Source organism: Saccopteryx bilineata, chromosome 1 (genome assembly GCF_036850765.1).
Source record: "Saccopteryx bilineata isolate mSacBil1 chromosome 1, mSacBil1_pri_phased_curated, whole genome shotgun sequence".
In the NCBI taxonomy this organism is placed as follows: Eukaryota; Metazoa; Chordata; class Mammalia; order Chiroptera; family Emballonuridae; genus Saccopteryx; species Saccopteryx bilineata.
The window spans coordinates 353,213,954-353,241,581 of record NC_089490.1 but is presented as its reverse complement, the minus strand read 5'-3'; the positions used below and the strand labels follow the sequence as shown (position 1 = coordinate 353,241,581).

The 27,628-nt window shown below is 37.2% G+C and overlaps 1 protein-coding gene across 1 annotated transcript in view; it reads right to left on the bottom strand.

The window, feature by feature from the left end:
* Nucleotides 1–11,562: 11,562 nt before the first annotated feature.
* Nucleotides 11,563–27,628, bottom strand: part of LOC136318485 (olfactory receptor 2AG1-like) — a 68,619-nt gene continuing 52,553 nt past the window's right edge. The window contains exon 3 of the mRNA XM_066250851.1: nucleotides 11,563–13,120. Coding sequence (XP_066106948.1) covers nucleotides 12,088–13,098 — 1,011 coding nt within the window. The 5' untranslated portion in view covers nucleotides 13,099–13,120 and the 3' untranslated portion in view covers nucleotides 11,563–12,087. The remainder of the gene's footprint in view (nucleotides 13,121–27,628) is intronic.

The following is a 27,628-nucleotide window of genomic DNA, read 5'->3' as shown; positions in this document are numbered from 1 at the left end:
AGGTGGGGATCTCTGATTATGATGAAGATGTTAACAATATGGAAAGAAGTGATTTTCTTATAAACTTTTTTTATTTTCATCCCATCCTGCCACTTTTTTCCCTTGTCTTATTATTACCCACATCTCTTCTCAGATAAATTTGGCAAATTGCCTATTCAAAGCAAGGCACCTTGATAGATACAGAAAAGAAATATAGAAAGGAAAGAAAAAGGGGGGAAGGAAAGGAGGGAGGAAGTAAGGAAGAAAGGAAGGGAGGAAGAAAAGAAGGAAGAAAAGAAGGGGGAAGAAAAGAAATGAAAGGCACGTAAATAAACACTTGCCTGTGTTTACTTTCCAATGATGATGAGTTACATCACTACTTTCCAAACCCATGTAAGCTAATAAGAAACTTAAAACAAGTAGACATACAACTATATATCAAAAAAACAAACAAACAAAAAAACCCAAATACACAAATAAATCTATTACAAATATTAATTTCTGAAAAATGGAGTTATTTCCTTTATTCTTGCATGCACTCATTAAACATACTGTATTCTAAATGCTTGTTATATATCCCAGGTATATTTCTAGAAACTGGGGATATGAACATAAAAAGTAAAGTCTTCATGGTATTATATTTCTTAAATACCCTTAAATATTAAAATTAAGAACATCTGATATCTAAAAGAGAACACATTTAAGGAGTAACAAATGGTAGAATTGTTCTAACAGTATGTGTAACATTAGAAAAATTATAAAATAAAATCTGGAAAGGGTCCATTCAAGATGATGGCATAGGTAAATACTGTACTCATATCCTCTCATGAATACATCAAAATTACAACTAAACTACAGAACAACCATCATTGAGAACTTCTTGAAATCTAGCTGAACAAGAAGTCTTATAATTTAAAGATATCAAAGAGGAGCCATGTGGACTGGTAGAAGGGGTGGAGTTGTAGACTAGGCTGGTCAAACACCCTGTGTGGTGGCTAAAAATCAGGAGGGAGATATTGGTGGCTGAGGTTTCCCTGAGGAGCAAGGGTCCCGGCCCCACACCAGGTCCCTCAGCCCAGGGTTCCAGGGCCTGTAAGAGAAGTCTTCATAACTTCTGGAGGTAAAAACCAATGGGGAGTGTGGCTTAGTGAGACAGAGGCTGCTGAATAGCCCAGCTATTCTTCTTAAAAGGTCCATGCATGGACTTCACAGTGGTCTTAGCCTCTCCTTTCAGCTGATTGGCCTGGGGTATATCCTTCCCATTGATGTGCCAACAGCAATCAAGGCTGAACCACATAGAAGTATGTGCATGGCCCACATGAGGAGTCATGCACCTGCAGTGCTCAGCTCAAGTAACTGCCGAGGTTGTGCTACTGGGCCCTCTAGGACACCTACTACATAGTAATGCCACTATACCAAGACCAGGAGACATAGCACCTCTTCCTAATATATAAAAACAAACAAACAAAGGAAGGCAGCCAAAATAAGGAGAGAAAGAAACATGTCCTAAATGAAAAAACAGAACAGAACTCCAGAAAAACAACTAAACAAAACGGAGACAAGCAATCTACCAGATGCAGAGTTTGAAACACTGTTTATAAGGAGGCTGAATGAACTGAGAGGAAGAGTAGATAAACTTAGTGAGAACTTCAAACAAAGGCTAGAAAACATAAAAATGGAGATAGAAAACAAAAAAGCACCGGTCAGAAATGAAGAATTTAATAACTTAAATAAAGAACACATTATTGGGAATCAACAAGAGAGTAGATGAAGCAGAGGACCAAATCAGTAGTTGGGGAGATAAGGTAGCAGAATATACTGAAGCAGAACAGCAATATATATATATATATATATATATATATATATATATATATATATATATATATAATTTATATTTATATATAATATATAAAAAGTATTTTAAATATATAATTTAGTATATATATAATAATAAAAAGTGCAAAAAAAATAACAATAGTTTAAGTTCATGGGACAACAGGAAGCATACCAACATTTACATCATAGGGGTGCCAGAAGGAGAAGAGAGAGAGCAAGAAATGGAAAAATAATAACAGAAAACTTTCTGGTGAAGGAAATAGATACAAGTCTAGGAAGTGAAGAAATTCAAAGAGGCTCATGCTAGATACATCATAATTAAAATGCCAAAGGTTGCCTGACCTGTGGTGGCGCAGTGGATAAAGTGTCGACCTGGAAATGCTGAGGTTGCTGGTTTGAAACCCTGGGCTTGCCTGGTCAAGGCACATATAGGAGCTGATGCTTCCAGCTCCTTCCCTCCTTTTCTCTCTCTGTCTCTCCTCTCTCTCTCTCTCTCTCTCTCTCTGTCTCTCCCTCTCTAAAATGAATAAATAAAAAATTTAAAAAATTTTTTTAAAAAAATGCCAAAGATTAAAGACAAAGAGAGAATCTTAAAAGCAGCAAGATAAAAGCACTTAGTTATCAGCAAGGGAGCTCCCATCAGCCTGTCAGCTGATTTCTCAATAGAAACTTTGTAGGCCAGAAGGGATTGGCACAAAATATTCAAAGTGATGAAAAACAAGGACCTACAACCAAGATTACTCTACCCAACACAGCTAGCATTTTCAATTAAAGCATAAACAACATCCCACATAAGAGAAAGCTAAAAAAGTTAATCACCATCAAACCAGTATTACAAGAAAGATTAAAGGGTTTTCTCTAAAAAAGAAGAAAAAAGATAAGATAAAATAACAATCAGTATGTATCTATTAACAATTATGTTAAGAACAAATGAGTTAAATGCTCCAGGCAAAAAACGTATAGTGGCTGATTGGATAACAAAATAAGACCCTTGCATATGCTTTCTACAAAGGCCTCACTTTAGATCAAAAGAGACACACAGATGGAAAGTAAAGAAATGGAAAAAGATATATTTCATAACAGTGCAACCAAGCAATCAAAAAAGCTGGGGTAGCAATACTTATACCAGACAAAACATACTATAAACAAATGCTATAACAAGAAATAAATAAAAAAAAAACCTCAACAATTCCACTTCTGGGTATTTATCCAAAGAAACCCACAATACTAAATTGAAAACAGGCAGCATTTTGGATCCTTCTCAAATCTACTCACTTGGTTTGGCCTCCTTGCCTGCAATCCAGCCCTCACCATGTCCACAGGGTAAGCTAGAAGACTTACAAGGTGTCTAACTCTGGCCTCTGGGACTTCAACAGCTGCTCACACTCGAGTAGGCCCAGCACTTACTTGTATCAACTCCTTTGCCAGGTGGGCATTGGCTATCAGATAGGCCTGGGCACAGAGGTAGATTAAGGTCAGTTGAGGCCTCAGGCGGAGAAGAAAATATTGGGCCCCTTAAAATAAAAGAGAGGAAAAATAAAAATACATGTTAACTATATTTTTAAATAAAAAAAATATTATGTACTATTAATGTTAAAGTTGCACATATGAAACCAAACTTGGTGTCATTAGAAAAAAAGTGTAAAGTTGGGGTTTTGCAGGGCCCTTCAGAAGTCAAGGCCCAGGGAACCCACCGTTAAATCTGCCTCTGCCTGGACACCAACATGAATCTGGCTGGACATTATCAAGGAGCTGGAAGTATGGGGCACAACATCACAGCTGTCCAAGAGAACCAGAATCTGCTAAACCCCTGAAGTTGGAAGTGGACCCCAACATCTAGGCCATGTGCAATCAAGAGAAGGAAGAGATCAAGAACATCAACAAAATTGTTTCCTTCATTGATAAGTTGTGGAGCCTGGAGCAGCAGAATAAGATTCTGGAGACAAAGTGGAACCTCCCACAGCAGCAGAAGACGATTTGCAGCAACATGGCCAACATGTATGAGAGCTACATCAACAACCTTTGGCAGCAGCTGAACACACTGGCTCAGGAGAAACTGAGGCTGGAAGTGGAGTTTGGCAACACACAGGAGCTAGAGGAGGACCTGAAAAATAATTGTGAGGATATGAGGATGAGATCAAGAAGCACACAGAGATGGAGATTAATTTCATACTCATTGAGAAGAATGTGGATAAAGATTACAAGAACAAGATAGAGCTCGAGTCACACTTGGAAGAGCTGATGAATGAGATCAACTTCAACAGGTAAAAAAGGTGAAAGGAAGTGCAAATTGGTAGTGATAGAATAGTCATGGGGATATAAGTACAGCATAGGGAATATAGTCAATAATATTGTAATTGTTATGTATAGTGTCAGATTGCTATGTATATATAGTATCAGGGTGATCAGTTTGTAAGACATATAAATGTCTAATCAATGGGTTGTACACCTGAAATTAACACAGCACTGTATATCAATTGTAATAAAAAAATTAAAAATTATTTAGCCTGACCAGGCAGTGGTGCAGTGGATAGAGCGACGGACTGGGATGCGGAGGACCCAGGTTCGGAACCCCGAGGTCGCCAGCTTGAGCGCGGGTTCATCTGGTTTGTGAAAAAGCTCACCAGCTTGAGCCCAAGGTCGCTGGCTCGAGCAAGCGGTTACTCGGTCTGCTGTAGCCCCACAGTCAAGGCACATATGAGAAAGCAATCAATGAACAACTAAGGTGTTGCAACGAAAAACTAATAATTGATGCTTCTCATCTCTCTCTGTTCCTGTCTGTCTCTATCTATCCCTCTTTGACTCTCTCTGTACCTGTAAAAAAAAAATAAAAAAATTATTTAAATATTTTTAAAAAGCTGAAAAGAATGTCAGAGTCTAAATTAAAAAATGCTTTGAGTTCAATTCTCAAAAGTTTGCCCAACATGTAATTCTGAAAATGCTGAAGATTGAGGAATTTATGAGATAGTGATAAGCAATGAGGAAAAATTTAAGAAAAAAAGAGATGGGACAAGCAATGAGGAAAAATTTAAGAAAAGGAGGGATGGGACACTGTTTTATGCCATGGTAAAGCATTTATGATGTAGACCATAGATTTGCACATTATGACTTGAAATGATTCCTGGGTTGCTTTGTTAAAAATATTTCTCAATGCAAGATGGGGTAGGGCAGTTGCATCTCGGGAATCTATATTTTTAACAAGTCCCCAATGATTCTTAAGCACCTTAAAAATGTTATACTGCTTTATAGGCAATGGAATAGCTTTTATATAAACAAATTATATAATTACTTGCTTAATGTCTGAATCCTCCATGGCAGTAAAGAGTCTGACTGCTTTGTTGATCCCTATCTTAACACTTGTAGTAAAGTTCCAGGCACTGTTGTAGCTCAATAAATACCATTTTGAATAAATGAATAAAGCTAGAGTTTAGGAGAGAAATACGGGTTGGAGAGATAGAGTTAGAATTTTACTGCAAATAAATGCAAGTGAAGTTTGACACACATAAGGTTGTGTGCCAAAATTTTTAACCAGGAAAGCAAGTGTACGCATTACAACCTTGAAGAAGTTCTACTACGGTGCGAGGGCCTGGTCCTATTTAAGCCCACAAGGGTGGCAAAGATGAAGGCAATACATGTGTTTTGTAAAAAATATCCCTAGGTAATTCTGAAGCACAATCCTGATAAGATGTGATGTTGAAGAAAGATAGGGAAATGAATCCAAGACAGAGCCTTGGAGTTAAAGCATTACAAGGTAGATAAATGTGGCCAATCAAGCCTGGAGCAGCAAAGAATGAGAGAAATGGAGGAGAATTGAATAAAGGTGTGTCAGAATTGATGAAAGAAGAAGCCTTCCAGGAGAGATTTCTCAAATGTCTCAGAGTTTTACATATTGAGAAAAGGCTACTGAATTTTGTCAATTCAGTCATTATTGACATTTGCAAGGATTATTATAGCAGAATAATGAAATGACTGTTACAGACTTTGAAAAGTATACAGACTTCTAAGTTAAAAACCAAAGGATGATAAAGCTAACTAGGTTAAGGTGTGGGGTAAGAGGAGGAAGGCAGAGAATAAGCAGGAAGGGGTACAGAGAGTTTTCTTTTTACTAAGAGAGGCTTTTCTCACCCCTAACATAATATTCTTTTATGTTACCTTCTAGTTCTAGCATTCCTTTATATAAGGTAATACTAGTTGCTGCAACATAGGGATCAGCAAAAATTTTCTTCAAAGGGCTAGATAATAAATAGTTTAGGCTTTGTGGTCATACTGTCCCCATCACAACTCTTTCACTCTTTCATTGTAGTGGAAAAATAGTCACAGACAATATAAAAATAAATTTATTCCAATAAAACTTCATTTAAAGAAAGAAAGAAAGAAAGAAAGAAAGAAAGAAAGAAAGAAAGAAAGAAAGAGGGAGAGAGGGAGGGAGGGAGGGAGGGAGAGAGGGAGGGAGGGAGGGAGGGAGAGAGGGAGGGAGGAAGGAAGGAAGGAAGGAAGGAAGGAAGGAAGGAAGGAAGGAAGGGAGGAAGGGAGGGAGGGAGGGAGGGAGGGAGGGAGGAAGGAAGGAAGGAAGGGAAAGAGAAAGGAAAGAGAAAAAATATAGCCCCAGGGACATGTTTGTGACCCTTGCTCTTAACAGATAAATCTCAAATCTAGTGGCTTAATAGGCAGAAATTTATGTTTCACTTACATTAACTCTATAGTTGTGGGATGAAAAGGCTGGTTTGTGGATCCAAACAGCCCTGCTTATTTGAAGCTTTCTGGGTCAACCTGCATGCCAATATCCAGAAAGATGAAGATAAAAAGGTTGTCACTGGTAAGTTTTATGGTTTAGACAAAACACACATCAGATTTGCTCACATTTTATTTATTGAAACTCAGTCATATGGCCCCACATACTATAGATGCTGGGAAACAAGAGGGACATGGGTCTAAAGTAGGTAGCCTGATGTTAGGACTTTGTTTTTAATTATTAGATATTTAAAATATCTAAAATTTATCTTAGGAGAATTTATATGTGAGTTAGTATATTTTTCCCCTAAATATTTAGCCATTTGTTCTAAAACCATGGTTATTCATTCTTTTTCCATTAATTTCAAATGCTGCTCTAATATATACTAAATTTCCACATGCATCTTGGCATGTCTGTCGACTAAGCACTTGTTTTACTATATTTCAATTACTGTAGCTTTAGCGGGTAGGAAAGAACTTTTATTTTCTTTTATTTCATAATTTACTTGATAATCCATATGCTTTCTATTTCTCAGCTGGTCAAGTCCTCTTTTTAAAATGCCACTAGAGTTTTGATGGTTATTACTCTGAATTTATAGATTTAGCAAAAAGATTTAATGTATTTATATAAAAAATATTAAACCCTTTAATTTAGGAACATGGCATATTCCTCTATTTCTTCAGTGTTATACACATGCTCTAACACACACATATCTTTTCCCCTTGTTATTGTAGAGTTAGTGGTACATTTATACCTAGATTTTATGGAGAAGGAGTTATGACACAAATGTAGCATAATCCATGCTCTCATGGAATTGTCATTTTAGAAGGTGGAGCCAGAAAGTAAGCACATAATGTAAGGTATAAATAAGAAAGTTTGATTTTGGGTGATGGGCACACAAAACAATCAAAAGTTCAAATGCTATAGAAATATTTACCTGAAACCTAAGTACTCTTACTGATCAATATCACTCCATTAATTTTCTAAATAAAACTTAAAAAAATAAGAAAGTTTCACATAATGATTAGTGCAATGAAGAAAATAAAACAGTGTGGCAATGCCTTTTGGTTTGGGTACATGCCACTTAAATTGGTCACCTCTTTGAGAAGTTAAGATTTGTAAGATGGAATCTGAATGATAAGTAGTAAGCCAAGCAGATTGGACAGAAGAACATCACCAGCTAGCAGGAACAAGTTGGTCTGTGTGGACAGCCAGAAGGTCAAGGGGGTCAGAGTGGAGTGAGTATAAGCAAACACAGTTTCAAATATGAACTGAAGGTAGGCAGAGCAAGGTCATGTGAACCCTGTTGAAAGGTAACATGATCTGATTTATATGTATAAAAGTCAATCTGTACACTAACTAGGGAGAAAACATATGGGGAAGAGTGCAGAGAGAAACCTATTAGAAAACTCTTACAGAGCCAGGCAACAGATTATGGTGACTTAGGTTACTACTTGTAGGGGAAATCAAGAGATGTAGACATGTTTGGAACGTACTGCGTAGATGAAGCCAACAGTATTTGTATGTTGGGACAATAAGGCATAAAGAAAAAAATATATTTATTTTTAGCTTGATCAGTTGTATGGATGGTGATCTTATTGATTTAGCTGGAAAAGGAGGAGAAATGAATAGATTAGCAAGAGAATGAATCAAGAGTTATTTTTGGATTAAATTTAAAATTCCAATTAGACATGATAAGAAAGCAATTAGATATATGAGTCTGTGGTTTATTAAAGTAGGCAGGTCTTTGAGAGTTAAAAGCATGTAGATAGTATTTAAATCTATGTTGAGGTGAAATGACTCAGGAAGAGATTACTGAGTGAGAGGAAAGAGAGATATGTGTTGATACTGTGGGGAACTTCCATACTGAGAAAGAGAAAGGGGTCCAATAAAGTGAAGAGAATTCAGGTAGGAAGGAGGAAAACCTGGAGTGTGTGAAGTCTAGAAGCCAAGAGAAGAAATGTTTCAAGAGAAAGAAAGTGTGAATTATGTCAATATTGCTAAAAGTTTAAAGAAAAAGAATATAGGAATGGCCACTTTATTTGGAACATCAATAATGACTTTGACAAAGAACATATCTCTGGAAAGAGATCAGAGCTAGATTGGGAGGTTAAACTGAATAGAAAATTAGCAGAGGAGAAAGTGGGCACAGACATGTCTTTTGAGACTTTTTTCTTTATCTGAAGAGGTGAAGAATGAATCAGTAACTGAAGGGAATATGGAATCATAGAAAGAATTATTTATGATGGGATATGTAAGCACATATCCTTATGTTAATGATCCAGAAAAAAAAACAAAACAAAGAAAATGGTTTCAGTTTAAACAGATTCTGCATGAGCAAAACCTTCAGTAAGTGAGTGAATTTGTGATACAGAGTACTAGTGGAGGGGGCAGAATTTGATAGACATTTCTACAGGGGAAAACAGGGCATGAATGTGCAGGTGGGGAGCAAAAGGTTTGGAAAAGAAAAAGTAAGAGGCTGCCCATTTTTACCTCCCTTCCTTCCCCTTCTCATTCTATACTTTACTTTCTATTTCAAGTGAGATATGGAGTAAGGTGGTCAGCTGATGCTAACGGTGTGAAGTAGTCATATTAAGAAAGAAACCAAGGCCTTGACTGGCTCACTGACTGCATAGAGTGTGGGTGTGGTATATGGACATCCAGATTCAGTTCATGGTCAGGGAACACATGAGAAGCAACCATCTGCTTTTCTTCTCCTCCCTTTTCCCTTCCCTCTTTCCCTCCTGCAGCCAGTAACTTGACTGGTTCCAGCATTGGTACCAGGGCTGAGGATAACTCTGTTGGTCCAAGTGTCAGACTCAGACGCTAAAAATAGCTCAGTTGATAGGCCCCACATAGGGGTTTTCCAGTGGATCTCGGTCAGGGTACATGTGAGATTCTGTTCACTATCACCCCTCTTTTCACCAAAAAAAAAAAAAAAAAAAAAAAAAAAAAAGAGACAGAAAGCAACAGAGATTGGATTCAGGAATAATGCAATAGTGTACTTTCTGTGTCTGGAGGCATGGCTGAGTATTGAAAAGAATGCCCAAATTACAAATTAATTTATTAGTTGAATATATTCACAATCAAATTACCAGAGAGATTTTATGAAGTAGATAATAGAATCAAATATCTTCAGAAGGAGTAAAGAAAAAACTAGAACTAAATAACCAAGAAATGTCACTTACTACTTTATTTATGAGGACAAAATATGTGATTTAAAAAAGAGTAAAAATTAACAAAAAAGGGAAGGATTATTTTAAAATATCAATAGGAATGGGGCTACTTTAAAAACAAAGTTAAAACCACACCATGTCAAGATAAAGTAGAAATTTATTATATAAGTTAAAAGTAAATTGTAAAATGACTAAGAAAAATAAAAATTATAAATTATTATCAAAATACAGAGTAGAAAATTATGTCCTAACAGTAAAGTCACTGGAAGAATACAAGAAGTTAAGACAAATATATAGATTTCAAAACACTAATATTTTTCATACTTCTCTGTCTAAAAATCCTTGCTATGGTGATGCTAGAATGTCAAATAACAAATTTGGCAAAAAGTTATTATCATAAATATAACAAAATATGGATATCCCTAATTTGTAAAAACCTCCAACTCAAGAAAAAATAAATTAATTATTTATGCAAATTAAAGCAATAAATTTAAGTGTTAAACCTAATAAAATAGTAAAGACTATTGTTAAACTTAACATGGGAAAGGTATAGTGAGTTAAGTATACTTACATATTCCTTGTAACAATACAAAATGTTTAACAATTTTGAAAATTCAGTATCTTTTTTATATTAAGAATATTAAATAGATTTTTGACATTGGTTTTAGTGATTTCATTCATAAAATTTATTTGAAGGGAGACAAATTAGTCATACACTAAGAGATCAACATTGTTGTTTTTATACATACATACATGCACACCACAATGACTATTAAATTAAAAGTGACAAAATAGCCAATTCTATTATAAATCATCCATATGATGTAATATTATGTTACCACATAAAAGTATTTTCAAAGCTCTTTATTCACATAGGAGTTAAGATTTATTAAATACTCATTACATGCCATGTGCTCTAAATACCTTTCACTTATATTTACTAATTTATTTAATCCTCACAACAAATATAAGCAGGTTTTACAATTACTTCTTATTTACAGTTTATAGATTAAACTAAGGTACCAGGAGGTTCAGCAACACGCTCAAAGTTATACACAGTAGTCCCCACTTAGTCTTGGGGAATACATTCCCCAGTGGATGTTGAAACTGTGGATAGTACCAAATCCTGTAATGAGGCACAGTAAGAGATTAACAACAATAACTAATAATATAATAGAACAATGTACTATAATAAACGTTATGTGAATGTGGTTCTCTCTCTCTCAATATATCTTATTGTATTGTATTCACCCCTGTGATGAGGTGAGATGATGCAATGCCTTAAGTAGAGAACTTTCATCTTTACACTGAAAGGAAGCATTTTATAGCTTCACTCTGGCATATCCAAATTGCCAGCATTACAACTGTGGTGTTGTGGGGTCATTATGAAGTAAAATAAGAATTACTTGGGCCCTGGCCGGTTGGCTCAGCGGTAGAGCGTCGGCCTGGCGTGCGGGGCACCCGGGTTCGATTCCCGGCCAGGGCACATAGGAGAAGCACCAATTTGCTTCTCCACCCCTCTGCTGTGCCTTCCTCTCTGTCTCTCTCTTCTCCTCCCGCAGCCAAGGCTCCATTGGAGCAAAGATGGCCCGGGCGCTGGGGATGGCTCCTTGGACTCTTCCCGGGGCGCTAGAGTGGCTCTGGTTGTGGCAGAGCGACGCCCCGGAGGGGCAGAGCATCGCCCCCTGGTGGGCAGAGCGTCGCCCCTGGTGGGCGTGCCGGGTGGATCCCAGTCGGGCGCATGCGGGCGTCTGTCTGACTGTCTATCCCCGTTTCCAGCTTCAGAAAAATACCAAAAAATAATAATAATAATAATAAGAATTACTTGAACACAAGCAAACAGTATCACAACAGCCAATCTGATAACCAAGATGGCTTCTATGTGAATAACTGGTCTGAGCGTCTATAGTGTGGAGACCCTGGACAAAGGCTTAGTTCACGTCCTGGGAAGGACAGCGTGAGATTTCATCATCCATTAAACTAGGCTGCCTACATGATCTTTAACAAGGTTAGTTGATTTAAAATTTGTGTAAATTCAAGGTAAATTCCCTTTCCTGAGAAATGGGTCTTGCTTAGGCCTCCAACTGAAACCTTCTTTTCTTTGGCTCTGATATTAGTCAGTTTGGACTCCCAAAATTAAATATCAAGTCCCAAATTGGGAAAAGTCCTTAGCTGTATTTAACTCAGTCGCTAAGTGGGAATATACAGAGTGAATTTTAAACAAAGTGTGACTCATAGCTTATAAATTTCCTCATGGAAAGGAATGAGATTTAAAAGGGCATTTGACAAGTCAAGTTACATTCTTTATTTTTCTATTAAAAGATATACTTTGCACTGTGGTGCTTCTATCATGAGTACTTGACTCTAGCAGAAATTTTCTGAGTTTGAGGAGGAATAAATTTCAGAATTAAGCCATGATTTCTTTCTAGAAGGTGGAGTGTGGCTGCAGTGTGTATTTCCCAGGAGCCTCTTCAAGGCCCCTGTGACCTCCTTATTCCTCAGGCTGTAGATGAGGGGATTCAGGGCTGGAGTGACAATCGTGTAGAAAACAGAGATGATGTTGTCCTGAGTGGGGCTGTGGAGGGAACTGGGCAATACGTACATGAACGTGGCAGCTCCATAGAACATCCCAACCACAGTCAGGTGGGAAGAACAGGTGACTAGGGCTTTCTGCCTTCCTTTATTTGAGGGCATGTGGAGCACAGTAAATAGGATTAGTGTGTAGGAGGCAACAATGACAGAAAGAGGGAGCATCAGAAAGGTCATACCCATCACATACACCATAAGCTCATATCTGGAGGTATCTGCACAGGCCAACTTCAGCAGAGGTGGGATCTCGCAAAGCAGGTGTCTGATCTCCCGAGTTTTGCAGAAGGAATAGTGCATGGTGTACATGGTATACACAAGGGCACTCAGGGATGCTAGGACCCATGATGTGGCTACCAAAAGCAAGCAGATCTTTGTACTCATGAGGACCATATATCTCAGAGGATGACAAATGGCCACATACCTGTCATAAGCCATGAAGGCCAGCAGGAGGTCCTCTGCGCCACCCAGGGTCAGTGCCAGAAACATCTGAAAGGCACAGCCCCCAAACGAAATGATGTTTTCATTAGAAAGAAAATCCACAAGGGCCTTAGGAGTGACAACAGACGTGAAGAGGAGGTCCATGAGTGAGAGCTGCCCAAGTAGAAGATACATGGGCGTGTGGAGCCGGGCATCCCTTGTGATGACCAGGAGCAGCAGGCTATTGCTGGTCAGAGCCAGCAGGTACAGCACTGCGATTGTGGCACAGAGCAGCTCGGGCGACCCACTGTCCTTCAGAATCCCCATCAAAATGAAGCCACTTCCCAGGGTGGAGTTCCAGTGCACCATTCTGTGCTGTTTTTTCAGTTGCCTACAACCAAATAGACTCTTAGTGAAATTTTGCTAAAATGGTCCCTTAGTTTTTTAATATCAAAGGCCTCTGAGAGAGCCAACATGAGTCAAATACGGTAGTACCTTTCCCACTGGTAACTTACTTTACCTCCTGATCTCATAGTTTATGACTCTTTAATTGTATCTTGATGAAGAACCATCTGAATGAAGAACAAGTGTCACAATAATAGCTAAATATTAAGAGATCACTACACAAAAATATGATTCAATCATCAAACATGAAACTGTATCTTTCCAGAAAGATTGAATCCTCTCTCTCTAAATAGGAAACAATATTCTGGCACCCATGTCCATGACTATTCTTGGACCTATTTTATAATGTTAAACACAAGACTTAAGTACTGAGTTAATGTTCTGCATAAACCTACTATAAATATGAAATTTTAAAACAGGTACAGAAATATGTTTCAATAATGCACTTCCACTTCTTTTTTCATGTAGTTTATGTTCACATTTGTTTTTATCACTTAAGAATGTAGATTCAAACTTCTCTGGAAGAGCTAATGCAGGGGTCCCCAAACTTTTTACACAGGGGGCCAGTTCACTGTCCCTCAGACCGTTGGAGGGCCGGACTATAAAAAAAACTATGAACAAATCCTTATGCACACTGCACATATCTTATTTTAAAGTAAAAAACAAAATGGAACAAATACAATATTTAAAATAAAGAACAAGTAAATTTAAGTCAATAAACTGACCAGTATTTCAATGGGAACTATGTTCCTCTCACTGACCACCAATGAAAGAGGTGCCCCTTCCGAAAGTGCGGCGGGGGGCCAGATAAATGGCCTCAGGGGGCCGCATGTGGCCTGCAGGCCATAGTTTGAGGACCCCTGAGCTAACATGTGTCTAATTAGTCACTTCTCTTGTCTAGCTCCACATTCTCCATGTGCCTGAGAGAGAAGAATTCTAGACTGAGACTAGGAGATGGTATATTTGAGATGCTGTTGGTTTTAGAGTTAAACCCTTAAGATAAATGCACACATAGATGCTTTTTAAACACAGATTATGATAAAATGTGACCTGGGAGGAATTAGAAATATGATAACAGATGAAGCCTTGCCCATGATAATCAGAGTGTTTATGTTTGACAAACTGGAGAAAGATATAGACAACAAGAGAGTAAGTATATATTTTAACATTTCACTGATTTCTATTGGCTTCTTCTGAGTTCACAGGATTTTAATGGAAAAAGGTATTAGAGCATATAATAGGCATATTATGTGCTCTTAGCTGGACCTTTGCAGGTTTGTATTATCAGATTTGTGCAAACAATCCCTTACCAGAGGTCACTAAAGCCCACGGGGTCTAAAGACAGGTATTGATCCTTTGTCATAAAACAAATAATCCAAGCCTGGTATGTAGCACAGACTCATAATGCTCACTGGTACTTCTTCATATTTAGAAAACCAAGAATAGAGGGGATTAGGAAGGACTATAGGCCAAAGTACTAGAAAAGATAGAAGACAGATAGCTAAGTTCTTGGGTTTTGTTTCTCAACTCAACAATTTTAAAGGCTCACATTTTCCTGAAAGAGGGTCAGTGTTCTTACCTGAGGTGGTGAGAAGCCCAGCTGGCTGACCATGCAGACTGTCCTGGGATTGATTTAGGTCAGGAATGTTCCTGTAGAAATTGTGAAGGAAGATAGGGATTTCTAGTAGTATCCACTTGGTTTAATTTTGGTAAGTTGAGGTAAGAGTCTCAGGTAGGACCAAGATAGATATCAGGGTCCTTCTGTGCCTTCTATTCCTCCATGTGTCTTCTCTTGATGCTGTAGACATAGAGAGCTAATATAATCTTTCGTTAGTTTCGATGGAGCAAGAAGATGGCTTTCCTGTTCTTATATTTATAACTGTGGAGAAATAGGAGACATAGCTTCTGTCATACAGTTTCGCAGGTAAAGAGTCCATCTAACTCTGGAGCAGTTGTCAGACTGACTTCTTGAGTCTAGATGTCCAGATGTTCATTTACATTACTAGGGTGTTGGAGTAAGGACAACAGCAGCAGGAATCTGAAGGAAGTACATATTGGAAGAGTCGCTGCCTAAAGGGAGACCCTGCCAAGCCTGGCCTCCTTGTCCCTGGGGTCAACAGGGAGCCAGAGCCCTATCCTGGGGGAGGCTGCTCTGTCTCTTTATTCCATGACCCCACCTCTTTACTCTATGCTACTCCTACCAACAGAGGAACTTATCTTCTCAGATGAAATGGTCTACCCTGGAAATGCTGGTCCAGGAAACAGAATGTTAATGAATCCTCTCGGGACTGTTTCCTATCCCTGCATTCTCCTCTCACTAAATTTGTTTTTATGCAAATCATCAATTTATGTGCTTTATCTAAAACATTGAATATACAAATTAGTGAGCCTGACCTGTGGTGGGTCAGTAGATAAAGAGTCAACCTGGAATGCTGAGGTCACCAGTACAAAATCCTGGGCTTGCCCAGTCAAGGAACAAACAACAAGCTATCAATAAACAACTAAAGTAAAGCAACTATAAGTTGATAACTTCTCTCTCCCCATCGCCTCTCTCTGTAAAATCAATAAATAAGATTTTTAAAGCAAAACCAAACAAAACAAAGATACAACTTAGTGAAAGACTTTGTAAAGTCTAAAATGAAGTATTTTTTTTTACAGTGGGATTGAGACAAAGAGCTTAGGAAATACAGCAATATATAGAAAATATCTTCAAGATCTTGGGGCAGGGAAGAATCTTGAACAAGACACAATAAACACAACTTAGAGGAAAAAATTGATTAATTATACAGCATTAAAATTTAAAACTTTGGTCTATCAAAAGTAAGAAAATAATAAGATATATGCTACAAGAATGTATATAATCAGCAAAGATTTTGTATCTAAAGTGCACATTAAATGTCTATGAATAGGTTTTTTATAAATTTTATTTAGAAAACTAAATTCAACAGGGTGGCACTGATGAATAAGAATACATAGGTTTCAGATAAACATTTCTATAGCATTTGAACTGTTGATTATGTTGTATAGCCATCACCCTAAGTCAGATCATTTTCTGTCTCTGTATATATGTCCCTCTTTACTTACTTTCCTCCACCCCTCCCCCTAGTAAGCACTTCACTTTTATCTATGTTCATGAGTCTCAGTTTTATATCCCACTTATGTGTGAAATCATAAAGTTCTTAGCTTTTTCTGATTTACTTATTTCACTCAGTATAGTGTTCTCAAGGTCCATCCACGTTGTCATAAATCACAGTATGTCATCATTTCTAATGGCTGAGTAGTACTACATTGTGTAGTGCTCCCAAAAATTAGGGGATATTTCAAAATAAATATGAAGTGATAAAATATCCGCTAATTTTTTTGAGCAATTATATATATATATATATATATATATATATATATATCACATCTTATTTATCCAATCCTCTATGGAAACTTTTTTTTGTCTTATTCTTTTTATTTTTTATTTTTTTTTATTCATTTTAGAGAGGAGAGGGAAAGAGAGAGAGGAGAGACAGAGAGAGAGAAGGGGGGGAGGAGCTGGAAGCATCAACTCCCATATGTGCCTTGACCAGGCAAGCCCAGGGTTTTGAACCGGCGACCTCAGCATTTCCAGGTCGATGCTTTATCCACTGCACCACCACAGGTCAGGCCTCTTTGGAAACTTTGGTTGTTTCCATATCTTGGCCATTGTGAATAATGCTGTGATGAACATGGCGGTACATGTTTCTTTACATAACAATGTTTTCAAGGTTTGGAGTAGATACCCAGTAGAGGGATTGCTGAGACATAGGGTAGTTTTATTTTAAAATTTTTGAGAAATCACCATACTTTCTTCCATAATGGTTGTACTAATTTACATTCTCACCAGCAGTGAATGAGGGTTCCTTTTTCTCCATGGCCTCTCCAACTCTTGTTATTACCTATCTTGTTGATAATAGCCAATATAACAGATGTGATGTGGTATCTCATTATAGTTTTGATTTGTATTTCTCAAAAAGCTAGTAAAGATGAGCATCTTCTCATATATCTGTTGCCCGTTTGCATGCCTTCTTGAGGGAAGTGTCTGTTTAGATTCTCTCCCCATTTTTAAATTGGATTGTTTGCTTATTTTTTGCTGAGTTTTCTGAGTTCTTTATATATTTTGGATATTAACCCCTTATCAGAGCTGTTGTTTGCAAATATCATCTCCCATTTAGTGGGCTGCCTGTTTGTTTTGTTGTCAGTTTCTTTTGCTCTACAGAAGCTTTTTAGTTTGATATAGTCCCATTCATTTATTTTTGCTTTTACTTCCCATTCCTTTCAGGTCAAACTCATAAATTGTTCTCTATGACCAAGATCCAAGAGTTTAGTAGCTATATTTTCTTCTATGTAATTTATTATTTCAGCTCTTCTATTTAAATATTTAACTTATTTTGAATTAAGTTTTGTGCAGGGGATCAAACTGTAGTTAAGTTCCATTCTTTGGCATGTAGCTTTCCAATTTTTCCTGAACTATTCATTGAAGAAGCTTTCTTTTCTCCATTGTGTTTTCTGGCTCCTTTGTTGAAGATGATTTGTATATATGTGGTTATATTTCCAGGCTCTCAATTCTGTTTCAGTGGTCTGTATGTCTGTTTTTCTGCCAGTACCATTCTGTTTTGATTATTGTGACTCTATATTATAATTTTTATATATTTTTTTTATTAATTTCAATGGGGTGACATCAATAAATCAGGGTACATATGTTCAAAGAAAACATCTCCAGGTTATCTTGTCATTAAATTATGTTGCATACCCATCACCCAAAGTCAGATTGTCCTCCGTCACCCTCTATCTGGTTTTCTTTGTGCCCCTCCTCCTCCCCCTCTCCCTCTCCCTCCCTTATCTCCCCCGCTCCTTGTAACCACCACATGCTTGTCCATGGCTCTTAGTCTTGTTTTTATGTCCCACCTATGTGTGGAATCATGCAGTTCTTAGTTTTTTCTGATTTACTTATTTCACTCTGTATAATGTTATCAAGATCCATCCATTTTGTTGTAAATGATCTGATGTCATCATTTCTTATGGATGAGTAGTATTCTATAGTGTATATGTGCCACATCTTCTTTATCCAGTCATCTATTGAAGGGATTTTTGGTTGTTTCCTTGTCTTGCCACTGTGAACAATGCTGCAGTGAACATGGGGCTACATGTGTCTTTACGGATCAATGTCTCTAAGTTTTGGGGGTATATACCCAGTAGAGGGATTGCTGGGTCATAAGGTAGTTCCAGTTTCAGTTTTTTGAGGAACAGCCATACTTCCTTCCATAATGGCTGTATTACTTTACATTCCCACCAACAGTGTATGAGGGTTCCTTTTTCTCTACAGCTTCTCTAACATTTGCTATTACCTGTCTTGTTGATAATAGCTAATCTAACAGGTGTGAGGTGGTATCTTATTGTAGTTTGATTTGCATTTCTCTAATAACTAATGAAGATAAGCATCTTTTCATATATCTTTTGGGCATTTGTATTTCTTCCTGGGAGAAGTGTCTATTCATGTCCTCTTCCCATTTTTTTATTGGATTGTTTGTTGTTGAGTTTTATGAGTTTTTTGTATATTTTGGATATTAGGCCCTTATCTGAGCTGTTGTTTGAAAATATCATTTCCCATTTAGTTACCTGTCTGTTTATTTTGTTGTCAGTTTCTCTTGCTGAGAAAAAAACTTCTTAGACTGATGTAGCCCCATTTATTTATCTTGGCCTTCACTTCCCTTGCCTTTGAAGTCAAATTCATAAAATGCTCTTTAAAACCAAGGTCCATGTATTTAGTACCTATGTCTTCTTCTATGTACTTTATTGTTTCAGGTCTTATATAGATATTTAGGTGTTTGATCCATTTTGAATTAATTTTAGTGCAAGGGAACAAACTGTAGTCGAGTTTCATTCTTTTGCATGTGGCTTTCCAGTTTTCCCAGCACCATTTGTTGAAGAGGTTTACTTTTCTCCATTGTGTGTTTTTGGCCCCTTTATCGAAAATTATTTGACCATATATATGTGGTTTTATTTCTGGACTTTCTATTCTGTTCCATTTTTCTGAGTGTCTATTTTTTTTGCCAATATGCTGTTTTGATTGTCATGGCTCTATAATATAACTTGAAGTCAGTATTGTAATGCCCCCAGCTTCATTCTTTTTCCTTAGGATTGCTTTGGCTGTTTGGGGTTTTTTATAGTTCCATATAAATCTGATGATTTTTTGTTCCATTTCTTTTAAAAATGTCATTGGAATTTTCATGGGAATTACATTAAATTTGTATATTGCTTTGGGTAATATGTTCATTTTGATTATATTTATTCTTCCTATCCAAGAACAAGGATTATTATTTCATTTCATTGTATCTTTTTCGATTTCGCTTAACAATGCTTTGTAGTTTTCGTTATATAGGTCCTTTACATTCTTTGTTATGTTTATTCCTAAGTATTTTATTTTATTTTTGTTGCAATCGTGAAGGGGTTTTTTTTTTTTTTGGTTTGTTTTCTAATGTTTCATTGTTGGCATATAGAAAGGCTATGGACTTTTGTATATTAATTTTGTATCCTGCAACCTTACTGTATTGATTTATTGTTTCTAGTAATCGTTTTCTGGAGTCTTTGGGGTTTTCGATGTATAGAATTATATCATCTGCAAAATGTGAAACTTTTACCTCTTCTTTTCTGATATAGATATATTATAATTTGAAGTCAGATAATGTGATACCTCTGGCATCATTCTTTTTCCTCAGGATTGCTTTGGTTATTCAGGGTTTTTATGGTTCAATACAAACCTGGAGATTTTTTGTTCTATTTCTTTAAAAAATGACATTGGGATTTTGATGGGGATTGCATTAAATTTGTATATTGCTTTGGGTAATATGGCCAGTTTAACTATGTTGATTCTTCCAATCCATGAACATAGAATATTTTCCCATTTCATTGTGTCTTTTCTAATTTCTCTCAATTATGTTTTGTAGTTTTCAGTATATAGGTCCTTCACATCTCTTGTTATGTTTATTTCTAGGTATTTTTTATTGTTGCAATTGTAAAAAAGAATTTTTTTTAGTTTATTTCCTGGTGTTTCATCATTGGTGTATAGGTAAACAGTGAACTTTTATATACTGCTTTGGTGTCTTGCAACTTTACTGTATTGGTTTATTGTATCTAATAGTTTCTTGGTGGAATCTTTGGGGTTTTCTGTATACAAAATCATCTTATCTGCAAAAACTGATAATTTTCCTTCTTCTTTCCCAATATGGATGCCTTCTATTTCTTTCATTTGCTTGCTTGCTCTGGATAAAACTTCTAGTACTATGTTGGATAGAGTTGTCAACCTTGTTTTGCTCCTGATTTTAGAGGAAAAGCCTACATATTTTCACCATTTAGTATGATATTATTTGATGGTTTGTCATATATGGCCTCTATTATGTTGAGGTACTTTCCTTCTATTCTGATTTTATTGAGTATTTTAAACATAAAGGGATGTTGTATCTTATCCAATGCTTTTCCTGCATCTATTGATAGGATTATATTATTTTAGTTCTTCGTTTTGTTGATATGGTATAGTACATAGATTGATTCCCATATGTTGAACCATTCTTGTGCTCCTGGAATGAACCCCACTTGATCATGGTGTATTAATTTTTTAATGTGACATTGTATTTAATTTGCTAGCATTTTGTTTAGGATTTTTGCATCTGTATTTATTAAAGATATTGGTCTGTAGTTTTGTGTGTGTGTTGTCCTTGCCAGGTTTCGGTATAAGGGTTATGTTGGCCTCATAAAATGTATTGGGGAGTATTATTTCATCCTCTATTTTTTGGAAGACTTTGAGAAGGATAGGTATCAAATTATCTTTGAATATTTGGTAGAATACACCAATGTAGCCTTCTGGTCCTGGATTTTAGTTTTTGAGGAAGTTTTTGATAGTTGTTTCTACTTCCTCCCTGCCTAAAGGTCTATTTAGGTTTTCCACTTCTTTGTGATTCAGTCTAGGAATATTGTATAGTTCTATGAATTTATCCATATCCTCTAGGTTGTTGAATTTGATGGCATATAATCTTTCATAATATTCTACTATGATCCTTTGTATATGAATGATTACTGTGGTTATTTCTCCTCTTTCATTTCAAATTTTGTTTATATGAATTCTTCCTCCCTTTTCCTTTGTCTAATGAATGGTTTGTTGATTTTACTTACCTTTTCAAGAAATAGCTCTTTTTTGCAATTTTTTTTCTATATATATTTTGTTCTCTATTTCATTTAGTTCTGCTCTAATTTTTACTATTTTCTTTCTTCTGCTGACTTTGGGTTTCCCTTGTTTCTCTATTTCTAGTTCCTTAAGATGTGATGTTACATTGTTTACTTGGGATCTCTCTTGTTTCTTGATGTAAGCCTATAGTGATATAAACTTCTTTCTTATTACTGCTTTTGCTGTATCCCAGTAATTTTGATATGGTGTGCTGTCATTTTTGTTTGTATATATCTTTTGGTTTTTGCTTTTATTTCTTCTTTGAACCAGTCACTTTTTGGATATATATTGTTTAATTTCCACATATTTGTGGTTTTCTTGACTTTTTTTTTTTTTTGCAGTTGAAAACTAATATCAAAGCCTTATGGTCACAAAATATCCTTGATATAATTTCAATCTTCCTAAATTTGTTCATATTAGTTTTATGTCCGAACATATGGTCTATCATTGAGAATGTTCCATGCACACTAGAGAAGAGTTTATAATCTGATGTTTTGAAATTAAATGTCCTGTAAATATCTATCATGTCTATTTGGTCTAGTGTGTTGTTTAAGGCTGACATTTATTTATTGATTTATTGTTTGGATGGTTTATCTAAAGCTGTCAATAGTGTGTTGAGATCTCCAAGTACAACTGTGTTTTTCTTCTGCTTCTATGTTTAGATTAGTTAAAGGATGTCTTATAGGCCCTGGTTGATTTGCTCAGCAATAGAGCACTGGCCCAGCATGTGGAAGTCCTGAATTTGATTTCTGGTCAGGGCATGCAGGAGAGTCAACCATTTGCTTCTCCACCCCTCCCCTCACTCTCTTCCACTCTTGCAGCTATGGCTCAAATGAGCAAGTTGGCCCCAAGCACTGAATATGGCTCCATGGCTTCACCTCAGTTGCTAAAATGGCTCAGATGCAGGTCAATAGAGCAGTGGCCCCAGATGGGCAGAACATCATCCCCAGACGGGGGTTGCTGGGTTAATCCCAGTCAGGGCTCATGCAGGAGTCTGTCTCTCTGCCTCCTTGCCTTTCATTTGATGGGGAAAAAAAGATGTCTTATATATTTTGATGTTCCCTGGTTCAGTGCATGTATATTAAGAAGTGTTATGTCTTTTTGATACACTGTCCCCTTTATCATTATAAAATGTCCATCTTTGTTGTCTTGAAGTCAGCATTGTTAGATATGAGTATGGCTACACCTGCTTTTCTTTAGGTATTATTTGCTTGGAGAATCATTTTCCAACCTTTCACTTTAAGTCTACTTTTGTCCCTGCAGCTTAGATGTGTCTCTTGAAGGCAGCATATGTTTGCGTTTTGCTTTTTGATCCAATCTGCTACTCTGTTTCTCTTTATTTGTGAGTTTAGTCCATTTACATTTAGGGTAATTATTGACACTGAAGACTTCTTATAGCCAGTTTATGTTTTGTTTTCAGGTAGCTCTGTGTCTCATTTGGTTCTTCCTTTTTGTGTTTCTGTCAGTTGTTTTTGTTTGGTGGTGTTCCATATTTCTTTTCCCTGTTACTTTTTTTAAAGCTGTGTGTTTCAATAGTAGCATTTATATGGGTGGTTACTATTAAGTTATTAAGAGAAAAACTGTCATATATACAAGAGTCCTTTGTCTTATGAGTGCTTCTGCACTCCATGCTCCTTTGCTACTGTGAATCTTTATCCTCTCTCCTTTTATATTATTGTTATGACAGATTATCCTTGTTTTTATTGTGACTTTGTTGAAGCTATTACTTGTAGGTTTGCTTTGTTTTCTTCTTTGTATCTAGTTGAATAACTGTCTTGAGTATTTCCTGCAAATGGGGTTTTCTGGTGACAAATACCCTCAGCTTTGTATATCTGTAAAAGTTTTTATTTCTCCTTCATATTTTGTAGAGGCCCTGAATAGGAACATAGAACAGGGACAGAGTTCAGTGCTCTGAGGCAAAAGCCACAGTAATGTTACTGACAGAAAGCCCTGAATGCAGTATAGTGCTGAACACAGCACAATAGGGATATAATTAGCAATTCTGACTAATCAGTAGGTGGGGATATTTGAGCTACTTCCCTTGCCTTTTTGTCTACTCTAAGAAAGTTCCCCTTCCTGACTTCCTTATTCTTGTCTCTGCTTCTATTTGTGTGTATCATTAAATACCTCTAAGGACTGGGTTTGGGGTCATCTCATGAAACCTGCATAGGGGATTGTAAGGTGGTCTTCCTTAGGTGCCTCGGTGAATTCAATGTGATCTCTGAGTAGTCATTGTCTTCATTAAAAATGGTTCACTGTGTGAAGAATAGGAAAAAAATGACCTCCCAAAGCCTGAAAAAGGGAAAGGACGTCTGACACATCACAGTAAGTGGGACACACATGACAGAGGAGTAGCCTCTGAACATCTGGGGCAAGGTCAAATAGGTTTCAGACCACGAGATTTCCCATTTTTCTCCTCCTTTTTTCTGTTTCTTTCCTTTGACCCTCATTGGGAATTCCTTGACCTTGGAGCGTGTAATTATAAACTCCAACTTCATGGCCTCCTCTGCAATGTGGGATATAAGGTCACTGATAGTCATCTCACAAAACTGCTTATTTCAGTGTGTCAATAGTGTCCTTGATATCAAAAAGAAGGGAGCCTAGACATTGACGACTAGGAGTGAATGGGGTGCTGACTTAATTAATGGATTACAGAGTATATTCACCAAGGGAATTGTAGAGGCTATGGGGGCAAGGTATGAAATGACTCAATAAGACTGGAAAGGGTTAGTGAAAGCAGTAACCTCACTGCTCAATACAGTGCGTGGCTATAAGAATATCAGGATGCAGCCCTGGAACAAGCTGTAGAGAATCTGAGTGCAGGAGTTTCAATTAGTACTGATACGCTCACAGGAGCCTGGGTTTATGGCACTCTCCAGGCTCAGGCCTGCATGCACTACCTTTTCTCTGGTTTGTACAGCAGCTTTTAAGGCATAGATTTGGATTCCAGATAACAATGCCTCCATGGGCTCTTTTGCAAACATCCCTCAGAGACCTAACAAACCCTTATTGATTTTATTTATTGCCTGACAACTGCCATCTCACAAAAGATAGATAATGAACAAGCAGCAATAGTACTGCCATACAATTGGCTTATGAGAATGCAAATGCTGATTGCCAAAATGTCTTTGCTCCTCTAAAGGGACAGCACCCTAATATAGCAGAAATGATTAGAGCATGTCAAAATGCAGGAAGAGAAATTTACAAAGGCAAAGTCTTAGCCACCTCATTACAACCACAGTCATGTTTTAATTGCAGCAAAGAAGGACATTTTCAGAAAGATTACAGGCAGAGCCTAATGGCAACTGTGTACCTTGGCTTTTGTGTGTGCCCTGAGTAGCTAATTAAAACTCAATCTGGAAATTCCTTATAAAGTTCCAGCAAATCATATTGTAAAAAGCTAATAAGATCAATTGCTATTCTTGTGTTTATGAAAATTACTAAGCCAAGATAAAACTGGACTTAATACTGTAACTGGGTTATTTGGATCTTTAAAAAGAAAGAAAACTAAGGGTTATTTTAAAAAGAAAAATTGTATTTCAGTAAAATCCATTAACACACAGTTATGAATATCAGAAACTAGTCTGGATCCTGAAGTTTTCTGATTTTCTTTAGTGTTTTGGACAAAACGTTCTTGTTATCTCTGTCTTTTGAAAATATATTTGTTTGCCAATGAAAGAACCTGTTACTGAAGGCCATAAAATATGTTCACAAAAGTATCAATATATGTAAAGACACATGTAGCCCCATGTTCATTGCAGCACTGTTCACAGTGGCCAAGACATGGAAACAACCAAAAAGCCCTTCAATAGAAGACTGGATAAAGAAGATGTGGCACATATACACTATGGAATACTACTCAGCCATAATAAATGATGACATCAGATAATTTACAGCAAAATGGTGGGATCTTGATAACATTATAAGGAGTGAAATAAGCAAATCAGAAAAAAACAAGAACTACATGATTCCATACATTGGTGGAACATAAAAATGAGACTAAGAGACATGGACAAGAGTGTGGTGGTTACCAAGGGTGGGGGGGGAGGGAGGACATGGGAGGGAGGGAGGGAGAGAGTTAGGGGGAGGGGGAGGGGAACAGAGAACTAGATAGAGTGTGACGGAGGACAATCTGACTTTGGGCGAGGGGTTTGCAACATAATTTGATGACAAAATAACCTAGACATGTTTTCTTTGAATATATGTACCCTGATTTATTAATGTCATCCCATTACCATTAATAAAAATTTATTAAAAAAAAAAAAAAGACTAAGCCTTTCCCACCCTTGACTGTTGCATGATGTGGGGTGGTGCACTCTCATGAGGAATCCCATTATGCCTCAGATAAGTGACTTTGTATCAGAGACTTCGTTGTTTGTGTATTGGATTAAAGGTTTTGATTTCTACACTATCAAATGGGGCAGAGGAGCCCATGCTGGGGAAGAGAAGAGAAAGGCCACATTGAGGAAAGGAGAGGCAACCAAGATGGCAGAGTGCTGAAGAAGAAGCCAGTTTGTGCAGAGTTTGTGCAGAGAGAAGGAGATGGGGAACAGAGGTGAATAAGGCTGGTGAGGTAGGAACCTTTGATTCTAGGAAACTCGAATGAGTCAGTGGTTTGGGGAGCCCTGAATGGAAAGGGAAGTGTTTTCCCACTGTGTCTATTTCTTGCCCACTGGGTGCAAGCTAGGATTAAAGTTAATGGCCCACCAGTTCTTGGCTCCATTGTTTCATTAGCATCTGTCCGAATCAAATGTGAACCTGCACAGGCCAGGCGGCTGTGATGGTGGCCATGGCTACTGGCTTTATATTCTGAAAGTTGGTTATTTCTGAATGAAGTAGAAGGTTTGTGTAAGTCACAAAAGGTTTGTGCAGGTTGTAGAAGGTTTGTGTATAGAGGAAAGAAAGAAAAAGAGAAGAAATTGAGAAAGTGATCAAAGGTGAGAAAAGGAGAGGAAGGAAGGACTTTAGAATGATTGTCCTGTAAGGAAAATAAAAAGAAACCTAGGGATATAGTTGGGGGCCTCAGGAGCTTAAAGAATTCACCCAGACTTACAAATATTTTAGAATGAGGCAATGGCTTTTTTATATAAATAAATTTTTATTAATTTTAATGGGGTGACTTCAATAAATCAGGGTACATATATTCAAAGAAAACATGTCCAGGTTATCTTGTCATTCAATTATGTTGCATACCCATCATCCAAACACCACTAGCACAAACAAAAAAAGGAGAGTCAGGAGCAGAGATTCCCCACTTGAGAACAATTGTATAAGGCTCTTTTTATTCTTAATTTTTTGAACATTTTCTCATCTGGATTCACTGCAGCCTAGAGGCATTTTATACCATCTGAGCAATGGTCTAAATCTAATCAATACTTCTTGTGTTGTATGGGAATACATGTATTTTCTGGTTCTGAGTGGCAGAATCTGGTCAAATTGCTAACCTGGGGTCAAGGGTAGGTTGCAAATTTGTCATCAATAGGTCTTCTTTGGATACTAGTGAGGAATGTGAAGCCTTTTCATGAATTGGTATCAGCCCCTAGGAAGCAACCTGTTTCCAGAGATCCAGAAGCAAATCGTGAGTCCACTCCAGGAATAAACCTGAAAAAGAGAAGGAGGACTAACTCACTCCCAAGCACTCGGGAAGTGCCTGATATCACCTGTGGTGATTTGAAGCCTCTTACCAGGCATGCTGAAGAAGTTTTGCAAAATACAGCCATGCCTGGACCCCTGAAAACCTGTTTTATTCTATGCTTGCCCTCACCTTCCTCTGCAAGTACCTCTACCTGTAAAAAAAATGTCTTCCTAAACCTATTGATTTAAACCCATATAAGGCAGCTCAAACAAAAAAGGAGGAGATGTAGAGACCCTGAATAAGAATACAGAACGGGGACAGAATTCAGTATCCTGAGGCAAAAGCCACAGTGGTGTAACTGTTCAGAAAATACTGAACACAGTATGATGCTGAATGCAGCACAATAGGGATAGAATTAGCAACTCTGATTAACTAATAGGTAGGGATATTTGAGCTGTTTCCCTTGCCCTTTTGTGTGCTCTAAAGAAGTTTTCCTTCCTGACTTCCTCAATCTTGTTCCCGCTTCTATTTGTTTGGATCAATAAATACGCATAAGGACTGGAGGTAGGGGCCATCTCATGAAGTCTGTATAGGGCATTGTGAGGTGGTCTTCTCTAGGTCCTTTAGTACACTCCATGTTGTCTCTGAGTAGTCATTGTTTCCGCAAGAATATT